This window comes from Rhinopithecus roxellana, chromosome 1 (assembly GCF_007565055.1).
Source record: "Rhinopithecus roxellana isolate Shanxi Qingling chromosome 1, ASM756505v1, whole genome shotgun sequence".
Taxonomy (NCBI): domain Eukaryota; kingdom Metazoa; phylum Chordata; class Mammalia; order Primates; family Cercopithecidae; genus Rhinopithecus; species Rhinopithecus roxellana.
Genome location: NC_044549.1, coordinates 192,296,013 through 192,309,667, shown reverse-complemented (window position 1 = coordinate 192,309,667; position 13,655 = coordinate 192,296,013). Strand labels below are relative to the sequence as shown.

The window sequence follows — 13,655 nt, the reverse complement described above, 5'->3', positions numbered from 1 at the left end:
GTGCATTTGTCACGTATTTCTCATGTCATGGTTTTCATCTCTGTCATTTCGTTTATGATCTTCTCTGCATTAATTAGTCTAGCTGTCAATTCTTCCACTCTTTTTTCAAGATTTTTAGTTTCTTTGCGCTGGGTACGTAATTCCTCCTTTAGCTCTGAGAAGTTTGATGGACTGAAGCCTTCTCTCATCTCATCAAAGTCATTCCCTGACCAGCTTCGATCCGTTGCTGGCGATGGGCTGCGCTCCTTTGCAGGGGGAGATGCGCTCTTATTTTTTGAATTTCCAGTTTTTCTGCCCTGCTTTTTCCCCATCTTTGTGGTTTTATCTGTCTCTGGTCTTTGATGATGGTGACGTACTGATGGGGTTTTGGTATAGGTGTCCTTCCTGTTTGATAGTTTTCCTTCTGACAGTCAGGACCCTCAGCTATAGGTCTGTTGGAGATTGCTTGAGGTTCACTCCCGACCCTGTTTGCCTGGGTATCAGCAGCAGAGGTTGCAGAAGATAGAATATTGCTGAACAGCGAGTGTACCTGTCTGATTCTTACTTTGGAAGCTTCCTCTCAGGGGTGTACTCCTCCCTGTGAGATGTGGGGTGTCAGACTGCCCCTAGTGGGGGATGTCTCCCAGTTAGGCTACTCAGGGGTGAGGGACCCACTTGAGCAGGCAGTCTGTCCGTTCTTAGATCTCAACCTCCGTGTTGGGAGATCCACTGCTCTCTTCAAAGCTGTCAGACAGAGTCGTTCGCGTCTGCACAGGTCTCTGCTGCTTCCCCTGTTGTGCCCTGTCCCCAGAGGTGGAGTCTCAGTTGAAAATGCAGAAATCACCGGTCTTCTGTGTCGCTCGCGCTGGGATTTGGAGACTGGAGCTGTTCCTATTCGGCCATCTTGCTCTGCCCCCCCTGCAGCTTCACTCCTAAGGCCAGCGAGACCACGAACCCACCGGAGGAATGAACAACTCCTGACATGCCGCCTTAACAGCTGTAATACTCACCACTAAGGTCTGCTGCCTCACTCCTGAAGCCAGCAAGACCACAAGCCCACCAGAAGGAAGAAACTCTGAACACGTCCGAACAACAGAAGGAACAAACTCCAGACGCACCATCTTTAAGAACTGTAACACTCACCGCGAGGGTCTGTGGCTTCATTCTTGAAGTCAGTGAGACCAAGAACCCACCAATTCGGGACACAATTGTGCACTGGCTTTCCATGATGCTGGTTGTAGCAGTTATAGTCTTAGTGTGCTGGCAAGTTCACTGCCTCATATGGGGTTGGAATGGCAGGGATCTCTTGCAGTTTATCTGGTTCTCTCATGGTATACATTTTTATTTATTTACCTAATTTTCTCCCAGTGTTTTATTTACTGAGTTTATGATTCAGGCTTCAAGCCAATAGGGAAGGTATCCCTAGGTAGGCACTGGCTATGGCTAAGGCAGGTGGGTAAATGTAGTATCCAACAGTAGGCTGAGGTCCCAGCCGTGATGAAGGTGGCTGTGAGAGCTCTCAGATGTGCTGTTGTATCAGGGTGAAGAGGAGAAGCTACCTCAGCTCCTCTGCCAGGTCAGCCAGAAAGCTATTCACCTTATAGCCTCACTCCTGTCCCAGTGTCTTGGCTCTTCAGATCAGACAGCCACCTCTTTTCATCTGTAGGAATGTTGATGTTCCAAATAGGGAGGAATTGTGACTCTGCCTCTCACACAGGCCTGAATCTGGAATGTGCTGCTTCTGTGGGGCCGCACTCACCCTGGGTTGTTCCAGACAGGTTGTCTATTGATGCCTCCATACTGTGTTCCTGTGGGGGAAGCCCCAGCTGTGTCTGCAGTGGAGTGCCAGGGGAAAACGAGGACCTCTTCTCCAAGACCCTTCACAATCACAGAGGATGCTTGCCCACTGGGGTAGAGGTGCAGATTTTCCTTACTGTGCCAGCACTGCAATTATGTTTCTGCTGTGAGAAACTACTCACCAGCAGAAATATCTGGAACTCAAGGCCTGCTCTTCAGATTCTTTTGTCCCACAGGGTAATCCCCTGATGTGGTGCACTCCCCCTTCCCTAGGGATGGGGCTTCGTGAAAGCCAGACTGCAGTGATTGTTCCTGCTCTTCTGGGTCTAGCCACCTGACAGGGCTACCAGGCTCTGGGGTGGTGCTGGGGAGTGTTTGCGAAAAGTCCTGTGATAGGATCTGTTTTCAGGTCTCCCAGCTGTGGATGCCAGCACCTGCTCTGGTGGAAGTGGCAGGAGAGTGAAGTAGACTCTGAGAGTCCTTGGTTGTAGATACATTTAGTATGCTGGCTTTCTCGAATGCTGATTATACTAGCAGTGAAGTTGTCACATGGACAGACTCAGGACCTCTGGTTAGCCAGGATGTTGCAGGCAGTAGAATTAGCTGTCGTCTTCTCCTTCCTGGGATCAGGGCTATTCTGTCATGAATTGCAGTCATGTCCTGAGTTGGTTGACCTCCAGCCAGGAGGTGGTGCTTTCAAGAGAGCACCAGCCATACTATTAGCAGTGGGATATATGCTTGCCCTAAGTTGGCCAGGGGAAGTATTCTGACTTTTCAGGTGATGGGCAGAGCCTTAAGGGTTTATGTTTTTGTGTGCAGCTACCAGGACAGGTAGAGAAAAACCGTCAGGTGGGGGCAGGGTTAGGCAGGTCCAAGTGCAGACTGTGCTTGAGTGGGGCTTGCCATAACCACTGTGGGGGATGAGGAGATGGTCCTTAGGCCAATGGGGTTATGTTCCAGAGGGGATTATGGCTACCTCTGCTGTGCAGTATAGTTCACCAGGGAAGTGGGGGATAGTGAGTAGTGAAAGGCCTTGCCCAGCTCCCACACAGTTGGTGAGGCTGGTCTTGCTCCTGCAGTGCCCTACTAACTGCATGAAGTTCAGATCCAGGCAGACTATGCAGGGATCTCAGACCTGCCCCAGGCCATAAGTTTCCCTGCTGACAAAGCAAGCATGGGTTTCAAGCCACATCCCTCCCTGTCTGCCCACGATGTCGGCAGCTCCTGCACTTGTATCTGCAGCAATTCCTGTTAGCCCCCCTGGATTCTGCTCAAAGAAGTTTGTGCCCAGTCAAAATTATCACAAAATCTAATTGGAAGTTTCTTTCACCCTATGGCCCCTCCTTTATTTGTCTTTCTGCCTTCTCAGAAGGCCCCTGTGAGATACAGTCAAGAATGGCATTCCAGGGCTCAAGCTGGAGACTGGGAGCGCCTTCAAAGTTCCTGCTGCTGCTTCTACTTTTGCACTTCATGCAGCTCCCTGAATTCATTTCAGCTCTAGGTAAGGTTACATCCTTCTCTTGTGATCTGGATTTTCAGATTCCCCAGTGGGGATGTGTGTTCGGAGGCAGGATTTCCCCCCTCTCACTCACACTTTGGGAACTCACTGCTTTTCACCTGTCTTGTGCAGTCTGCAGTCGCATGTCACTTCTTTCAAAGGATCTGTGAATTCTTCTGGTTTTCTTGTTACGTTCCTGCGGTGGTTCTTGAAGCAAAAGTCCACAGTGTGAGTCTCCACACACTGTTCTGTCCATCCAAGTGGGAGATGCACGTTAGCCTTGCCGCCTATCTGCCCGTCTTCCCGTTTTTGCTTTTTTCAATTTTGACCAGTTTAAAATAGTTGTACTTATAACACTTTTTACTAGTTTTTGTTAGTGTGAGGTTAAGGTCATGTATACTTACTTCCACTTTACAAGTATTTATGACAAACTTTGTATATCAGGGATTGACAGACTTTTCCTTAAAGACCCAGGTAGTAAATATTTTAGTCTTTGCTGGCTATATGTCTCTGTCATAGTACTCAACTCTGCCATTGTGGCACAGAAGCAGCCATAAACAATATAGAAGAAATGAACATGCCTGCACTCCAACACAACTTTATTATGTAGGTACACGGAAATTTCGATTTTATATAATTATCATATGTCTCAAAATTTGATTCTTCTTTTGATTTTTGTTTCACCAAACATTTAAAAATGTAAAACCCATTCTGAGCTCATGGGCTGTACAATAACACATAGGTCACTGGATTTGTTCTATAGGCCATGGTTTGCTGATCCCTGCTCTCTATGAATCCTGCTTTGTCAGGTACTATGGGACAAGATAGAAGCAGCATCCAGGGCAGCTCTGTGCTTACAGTCTAATTGAGGAGCTGAGATGTTGTATACATACTTGAGAGCATTGGATTATAAAGTAGTACAACAGGCACAACAGAGTTGGTAGCTCTGACAAATAAGTTTGAAAGCTCCAAAGCAGAGCAGGTCAGTGGAGGCTGAAAAGTCAGGGAAAGCAGTATGAAAGAGGGGCTTGCAATCTGAAGCATGTAGATAATTTGGAGATTCCCATTTGAACATGAGATCCCAAATAATTAATGCAGTTCACCTACTGTTATTCTCGGCACTCAGAATAGAACTTGGCATAAAATGTGTTCTCAGTAATTATTTATTGAATAAAAAATATGCTTTAAGGTACAAACAGAGTCCATCACACTAAAATGAAGTATTTGTGATGCACTAAAAATGTCAATGAATGTCAGGGCCAAGAATTTAGAATTTATCTTTTATGTAGTGAGAGATTTTTGACCACAGGGTTAATGATAAAATTTTATTTGGGGAGGTTTAACTTGCCAGTGGTGTATGGGACTTCAGTTTACCTAAATTGAATCTAGTTTTTAAATACTACCAACGGTTTATGGGACTTCAGTTTACCTAAATTGAATCTAGTTTTTAAATACCAATCTCACTTTCTAGTACTAATTTCACTTTGAAGTTCTTATTTGAACTTGAGCCAACAACATGAAAAGAGAATTTTTGTTCACATATGCATGCTATACAACCACTGATTCATTACCAGTTGGTCTTGGGTTTGGCATAACTAAAAGAGTCACAAGACACAATATGTTCCCACATATTTATCAGTTTATTTCAAGCAACACAGCACACAGCCAAACATGAGTTGTAACAACATAGATGCACTGCACAGAATATGCTAGGCTGCAAAAGATGAACTGAAAGTGGGTGCAGACTACGTTAGCATAGGAAAGCTGTCACCTCCATTCCTTAGCCATCTTTTATAGCATGTTTATCACATGGCTTATCTGGGAGTAGGTGCAAAGTCACAGCTCTCCCTGTGTAGCTGCAACTCACGAATCAAGCCTTCAATGAATGATTCTGGTAGTAAAACACAATCTCACTACTTAACACTGCATGTTTATCTTGACTTTTACATTCCAGAGAGTAGTGCCGCATGAGATAAATCCAACATCATATCACCAGAAGTCCCTGAGTCTGGGCTTAGACTTCAACAGTTAGCCATTGACCCACAACTTTATCTCCCCAGAGATTTTTTTTTTCCATCTCTAAAATCCAAATATTAGCTTTTGACCCTTAAAACAAATGAATAGCAATTGCATAGGAGGAAAACATAGCTGTTTTAGCCTGAGCATTGACGCATTTCATTTCCAGTAATAGAACAAGGGGTTTGGAATCACTTCTGATTTCTCTTGCAGCATCTTCACAGGGTGACTTTATTTCTTGGTTAAAAATTCATACTGAGGTATAGGAGTCACTATACATTCTGAAGTGATGTAGAATGCTTTTTTGATCATCCAACACTTTAGATAGTCCAACACTTTAGGTAATTTATGCTCTTAATCTTCTCTATTTGTCTTGATGTTAGAGTTAACTATAAAACCAATACTTACCCTCCCTCATATTTCTTTTTGGCCTTCATTCCACTTCCCTGGAGTGCATCCTTGAAAGTGTCTTTTCTCCAACTCCTTTCTGACTTCCAAATTCATGCTCAAAGAGGAAAGGCACTTGACTTTCTAGTGTCTTCTGGCTTTTTGATAAAAGCTTTGGGGCTCCCAGCACATGGCTTGAAAGTCACAATGGAAATGTAGTGTCTTCCAGTGTTGTCCCTACCCTCCTTCCTCTCATTGTCCTTGCTCTCCCCAAGTGATATATAATTCACTCCTGTGGTTTTAATTCATATCAGTATTAATGCCATCTGTATTCTAGCTTCCAAACTCATACTTCTACCTGCCCATTGCCCTTGGATCCCCCACTGGCACCTCAACGCAACATGCTCAGGTCAGATCTCACCATCTCCTTTTAATATTCCTCATCCTCTGCTCTCTGGCTGGTTAAATGGTTTCATCAACCAGAAACTATATTCTCAGTCTCAGTATATTCCCAAAGCCCACTACATTTGAATTCTCTGACAGTTCTTGCTTCCACCTCACATTAGCTCTTAAACATACATGCTTTTATCTTTATCTGCTGTCACCACCACAAGCCAACATCATCTTTGCCTGGGTTATGTAACAGATCCCTAGGGTGTCTAAAGATGTATTCTTAGGAGTATATGAGTTCTCTAAAGATAATAGTGTAGCCACTTTGATTAAATGATAATATAATATAATATGTACACAGATTGTATGTGTACCAACGTATAGTCAAGAATGCTGTAAAATTTCAATTTCTGAGTTTGTAGTTAGGAATAGTTTTCCACTAAGTGAAGAACTAAGTAGTGCTTCACAGCAGTTGTATTAAAGAAAATCATGGAATAATTGAGTAATTTCACCACATATGGTAGACTTGGCATGCAAACTTGAGTTAGAACCTGTGCCAGACCAATCACCATATACACACTTTTTAGGCAGTATGGCGATCTATATACAAACCACATGTAAATTCACCCTCCGTTGTAATATAAATAATTTTTTCTGTTTCCAGTTCTGGTAATTATTGGATTATAATCTCATCTATTAGTTTTATCTTCAAGTGAACAAGAATTTTTAAATTGGCATTGAAGAATTATTTGAATACAGAATTTTGGTTAAGTTCTGATTATTGTGAATTGGCAAATGGAGCATTGAAGATATTAATTCCATTTTTTCCAACATACTTATGTGAGCAGGTATTCTCTGCACTAATATTGTTGAAGAATACAGAAAGAGAGAAAATATAGACCAAGATTCATCTTTTTATTATTAAATCCAACATGCACTGTTTTATTTCAGCAAAGCACATCAATCACATCAAAGTTATTTTGTTACTAAGACTTTTTAATATTTTTTGTTTTAAAAAATATTTTAATATTACATATTTTAATATTTTTTGTTTTAAAACTATAAGCCTAAGCACTTAAAACCAGTTACTAATTACATTTGAATGAAAATATATAAGGCAACACTGGGGATTTATAAGAATTTCTTGCCCTTTGAAAAGGGTCTGTATATTTTTCAAGGAAGTGCTTTAATTGTAAGGAAAAACAAATTCTGTTATATTTATGCTGTTTTTTATTGTATATAATTTTATTCTTGCATTCAAAATGATTTATTTCTTTTTTTTTCTCAGAACAAATGTCAAGGTTTTGTGTTCGACATAGTCACAAGCCAGATCTTTGACATCATCATCATAAGTCTCATTATCCTAAACATGATTAGCATGATGGCTGAATCATACGACCAATCCAAAGCCGTGAAATCCACCCTTGACCATCTCAACTGGGTCTTTGTGGTCATCTTTACATTAGAATGTCTTATCAAAATCTTCGCTTTGAGGCAATACTACTTCACCAATGGCTGGAATTTATTTGACTCTGTGGTCGTGCTTATTTCTATTGTTAGTAAGTAAAATCAGCAGTCAGAGGGGCTTTAAGAACCGGAAGTAAGTTTGTAAATCTTACCATTTTTTGAAGTTTATTCAAACTATCCACAAAGCAGAAAACTGGGCCTAGTGTAGTTTCTGAAAGAATAGACAGGGTTACTAATGCCATTCTCTACTGGGAAGTTGCTAGGAGATAGAGAGTAATTTCCATTCCCTTAACTCGCTACACAACTGAGATAGAGTTAAATAATTATGCAGATAATGTATTCAATGGAAATAGACAAAATTAAAATGACTCAGAAGTTTTTGGGGTAGTAACCTAATTTATTCAGATAATTGAGTCAAAGTTCTACCTTTCCTGTGCAACTATAAGCCCTGTAAGCATTTTATAGTTTTAAGGATTTACTGCTCATGTTTTTCCTTTGTTTAAAATCCACATGGAAGCCAGATCACAATTGTGCCCCTGTGGCACTGCTGTGCCCCCTTTCAACCCCTATTCAAGGCCCCATGGCCCACTCTAGATTGGGCTTCCAAGAGTGTATCATTCAGACAATCAAAGCTTTTTTTCTATTCTATATCCCATGTTAACTTAAACCATAGTGTGAACTATGCTTGTCTCAGATTCTTTGATCCCATTTACCAACCAGCCTCATTCTCTAATCAGTATATGTTTCCTAATCACAGGCAGGGTTAACTAAAAGGTTTATAAAAGAATACAAAAGAAAGAAGGTTATTGCCATACACCTTCTTATAAAACACACACATACACACATCATCTTTAAAATTAAATTATTCATGGCTAAACCATAAGTGCTTACTCTGGGTGTTTGAAGTTTGGTTTTAATTAAATTGTTAACTTTTTATAATTATGTAAAACTGTCCAGGAGGCCTTCTCATAGTTCAAAATGCAATGAAGACAAAACTGATTTTCCAAGTGGAAGCTTTTGTGCGATCTCAGAAAGAATGCATCAAACAGATATATTGGATCACGATATTTTGGTTCCTAATGCTACTGCAGCAATGCAGATGTTTCAGAGAACAACAAATATGCTACAGTTCGTAGTGTTTTCTGGCTTTTAAGCCATGATGTTAACGTAGATAAAGCTTAGCAATAGATTCTTCCATGAGTTTACAGTTAAGTAGACCTTTAATTTTTATTAGTCAGTTCCAATCACAAGTCCTGGTGAAACTGACAGCAGCAAAAAAAAAAAAAAAAAAAAAAAAAAAAAAAAAAAATTGGTGGTCAGATGTCTGGGGCAGGCCCTCTAAGAACTCAGAGAGCCCTTCCTCTGATGGAGAGAGCCCTTCCTCTCACTCATTCCAAAGTTCCTTCCATGCAATGCCAAGCATCATGCAGTTTGTGAAAATGTTTCTGACTTTTGTCCTTTGAACAACTGCTAAACAATTGCAGTTATACATGCTGTCTGGCATTTGCTCCAATGGATGAGAAAATCCACATATTAAGCCAGATAATACTCAGCAGTAGGATTAATCCATATATTAATCTTACTCACTAATGTAGACAGAGTTTTATATGCCTTTGCCAATGTTTCTGCCATCCAACGCTTAGCCTCAATACTTTTCCAAGCTCTTTCCTAAGTTTTTGGAGAAATGCAAAATGAATGTGAGTTGAAATGAATCTCTCTCTAGGAGTTAACAATGTAGTTGAGGTATTACGGCTTACTCATCTTAAAGTGCCAAAAAAAGATAGGGAAATTAATTGAACACCAAATCACATGGTGCAAAGCAGAAATGAGCTCAGAGAAAGAACAGATTACTATGAGCTTGATCAGCCCAAGAAATATTCATAGAGGAGGTAAATCTTAAATGATGGGCCTCCTCCAGTTGTTGCTGTATTGGCACTTAATAAATTTTACATCTTTCCGGGTTGCCTTCCCAATTAAGGTATGAATTAAACTTCTTTGGCACAATTGAGGAGTCAGTGAAGTATATAATCAACTAGCTCTCTTTAGTCAGTAGGTGACAGCAGAGCATTCTGCTGCCCATAACCCCAATAGACCCCTAGTGACCTTGGAGGACACTCATGGTCATTAGGGTCATCGGCACTCAAAGACTGCCCATGACCCCTAACGACCCTAGAAGACTCTCAAAGCAAGAACAAGGCCATGTCTACACAAGGCAAGTATGTTCCAACCATTCTATAATGTTTAGGCCAAAATGTGAATTGTCTTAAATCCTTGCATCACTTGCCTGCAGAGCAGACAGTGGAAGAACAGGGCAACATTTTAGGTCACATATTCAGCTGTTTGATCAAACCTTTGAAATGACATTTATGGGGTTTGCAGCAACAGAGAAAGTATCTCCAAACTGTATTCCCTTGAGCTTTTTGAGTTTGGATCTCAGAAGTCCTTGGAATGAGGATGACAAATATGAACAATCCATGGGCAGCTTCAGCCTAAAGTTGGGCATTCCAATGCTACCATTTCCCTCGAGCCCTACATACATTGTGGCTCTTTCAGCAGATAAACTGTCCTCACCTGTAGTAGGGATGTATTTAAATTCTTCTACACAAATAAGGACCTGTCCCTTTTAAGGAACTTTGGGATTGGGGATTCTACAATTTCCACTGGCAGCTCAGGCTCAAGGCAACCTTCTATAGCAGAAATCTCTCCTTGCACTCTAGTCTAAAAGACTCAAGCTGTAGTTTATCTGTTTTACATTCTATATTCTATATATTCAATACATACGGAAACCTGTTGTATTTATTACTTCCTGAGTGGCTTTAAAAACCCAACATAGATAATACACTTCAAGTACGTAACTCACAAAATAGGCTTTCATAAACTGCATTCCTTTCCTTAGTTGTCTTTAATATTTTAGACATCCGATCCCATCTAAAATTGTATGGCCCTTGGAAACTATTTTCTGAATTAAGACACAGATAAGTATTTTCCCTGATAGTGGTAAAGGAAATTCTTAGTTTTGTACATGAGCTACAAAGTGTTGATAAAAAGTTGGCCCCCGTAGGATTCTGAGGCAGGCGACAGGCTGGAGCTGAAACCAGTGTGCCTTCTGGAAACTCATTGACTTTTCTCCTTCTTCTGAGGTACAATGATTTCTACCTTGGAAAGTCAGGAGTACATTCCTTTCCCTCCGACGCTCTTCAGAATTGTCCGCTTGGCTCGGATTGGCCGAATCCTGAGGCTTGTCCGGGCTGCACGAGGAATCAGGACTCTCCTCTTTGCTCTGATGATGTCGCTCCCTTCTCTGTTCAACATTGGTCTTCTACTCTTTCTGATTATGTTTATCTATGCTATTTTGGGTATGAACTGGTTTTCCAAAGTGAATCCAGAGTCTGGAATTGATGATATATTCAACTTCAAGACTTTTGCCGGAAGCATGCTCTGTCTCTTCCAGATAAGCACATCAGCAGGTTGGGATTCCCTGCTCAACCCCATGCTGCGATCAAAAGAATCATGTAACTCCTCCTCAGAAAACTGCCACCTCCCTGGCATAGCCACATCCTACTTTGTCAGTTACGTTATCATCTCCTTTCTCATTGTTGTCAACATGTACATTGCTGTGATTTTAGAGAACTTCAATACAGCCACTGAAGAAAGCGAGGACCCTTTGGGTGAAGATGACTTTGACATATTTTATGAAGTGTGGGAAAAGTTTGACCCAGAAGCAACACAATTTATCGAATATTCTGCCCTTTCTGACTTTGCTGATGCCTTGCCTGAGCCTTTGCGTGTGGCAAAGCCAAATAAATATCAATTTCTAGTAATGGACTTGCCCATGGTGAGTGGTGATCGCCTCCACTGCATGGATGTTCTTTTCGCCTTCACCGCTAGGGTACTTGGTGGGTCTGATGGCCTGGATAGCATGAAAGCAATGATGGAAGAGAAGTTCATGGAAACCAATCCTCTCAAGAAGTTGTATGAACCCATAGTCACTACCACCAAGAGAAAGGAAGAGGAAAGATGTGCTGCGGTTATTCAAAAGGCCTTTCGAAAGTACATGATGAAGGTGACCAAGGGTGACCAAGGTGACCAAAGTGACTTGGAAAACAGGCCTCATTCACCACTCCAGACTCTTTGCAATGGAGACTTATCTAGCTTTGGGGTGGTCAAGGGCAAGGTCCACTATGACTAAGCCCTCACCTCCACGCTTACCTCACAGCTTCACAGGCTTGCCTCCAGCCTCTGAGCTCCAGGGGTCGGCAACTTAGTGTATGAACAGGTAGTGGATTCACCAAATTAGCCATTCCATTTTCTTTTCTGGCTAAAAGAAGTGATATTTCAGTTTCATTTTAAATGATACAGAGATATAAGATAAAGCTGCCTGACAACCACTGGTACTATTTTAATAAGGAAGAAGACACCAGGAAGGACTGTAAAAGGACATACCAATGTTAGGATTGGAATAGTTCAGGCCGGGCACAGTGTCTCATACCTGTAATCCCAGCAGTTTGAGATGCTGAGGCGAGTAGATCATGAGGTCAAGAGATTGAGACCATCCTGGCCAACATGATGAAACCTCATCTCTTCCAAAAAATACAAAAATTAGCTGGACATGGTGGCGTGTACCTGTACTCCCAGCTACTTGGGAGGCTGAGGCAGGAGAATCGCTTAGACCTGGGAGATGGAGGTTGCAGTGAGCCAAGATCATACCGCTGCATTCCAGCCTGGTGACAGAGTGAGACTCTGTCTCAAAAGAAAAAAAAAAGGAAAAAAAAAGAAACATGGTTGAAACATGGTTCAAATTATATCTAAACAAAAAAGAATAAGACACAAAAAACACATTAAAATTTTAAGTTGTATTTTCTGTGTTTCTAGGTACATCATTTTTGTTTGATATTTTCCTGATGCAAGTATGTGGTTTATCACCTGTAGCTCTTCTGCATGCTAAATGAAAATTCAAAACTTGCCAATAAATGAATAGCTTATTGCAGATATTTTTTTACCAACATTAATTATTTTGGGTTTGTTTAAGACCTAGAGGCACAATCTTGACTTGTCAATTACTACCCTTTCACAAGCTACCATCATACATATATATATATTTTTTAAATAAAACTTTGTTTGTGTTTCTTTCAGATAGTACACTAATATTCCCCTTTTGTTCAGTGGTTGTGTGAGTAGTGGTTTAAATGTGGTGCTTTGTTTGCAATTAAAGACTAGAGCCAGTGGTGTATCCGACAAGTGTTTTAACAACTGGCTTTTCAGGAAAAAAGAAAGCCATGCTTTGTAGCATTCACTAATCTCTGTGGCGTGAGTACTCCCATTATGACTGATTTCAAGCTATCAATGTTACTGGACGTGGAGTTGAGAAGAGATGCTCATAATAAGTTCTTGAGAGCTGGCTCAAGCTGACTGCAGCACATCACTTGCTGAAACTGATAAGGGCCCTCCACTTGACGGGTTAAAATATTTGCAGTGGGCACCTGGGGGAGAGAGAGTACCCTCTTAGCAACACCTGGGGCACAGGGTGAGAGATCCATAGACATACTGCTTAGCCAGTGATCTTAGCCATTTGATGAGCCCTACATACAGTTTTGGCTGAATGTTTCAAAGAAACACCCAGACCTATCAAAAGGGCTTGGGAGCAGGAGGAGCCTGGGAGTTCCCTAAAAACTGGAGATGCCAAGAGGTCAAACAGGCATTAGGCTTTTAGTCCCCCAAAAGGCTGGGCGAAGGACAAAGAACCTACATTGTGATCATTGAGGAGTGGAGGAAAACCTCATAGAAATAGCCCTGGGACCCTATATCTTAGACAGGTGAGAAGAACTGATGTGTCTGTCAGCAGCCTGCAGTCTGAGGTCCGGGCCTCTGACCTGCCCCACATTGCCCAGCAAAGGGAAGGGCAGCACTGGATCCTGTGGTGGGCTGAGAGGTGATTATTTTCAGTGTGTAAGATCTTACCATGACTTGATGTATTCATTTCAAGGACCTGAGTTTTGTAGGCAGCCTTGTGCTCTGAAGCATTGGTAAAAAATAGTGATAATATCATTATCTAATATTTATTTAGTGGTTGCTGTGCATCAGGCACTGGCTAAGCATTTGCCATGAATGATCTCATTTCTAC

At 41.5% G+C, this 13,655-nt stretch overlaps 1 protein-coding gene across 2 annotated transcripts in view; it reads left to right on the top strand.

The window, feature by feature from the left end:
- Positions 1 to 12,659, top strand: part of SCN11A (sodium voltage-gated channel alpha subunit 11) — a 122,249-nt gene extending 109,590 nt beyond the window's left edge. The window contains exons 25-26 of one of the 2 annotated variants that reach the window (XM_010371500.2): positions 7,356 to 7,626; positions 10,675 to 12,659. In XM_010371500.2, the coding sequence (XP_010369802.2) occupies positions 7,356 to 7,626; positions 10,675 to 11,723 (1,320 nt within the window). In that variant the 3' untranslated portion in view covers positions 11,724 to 12,659. The remainder of the gene's footprint in view (positions 1 to 7,355; positions 7,627 to 10,674) is intronic. The other variant, XM_030938952.1, reaches the window with a different exon arrangement.
- Positions 12,660 to 13,655: the final 996 nt, after the last annotated feature.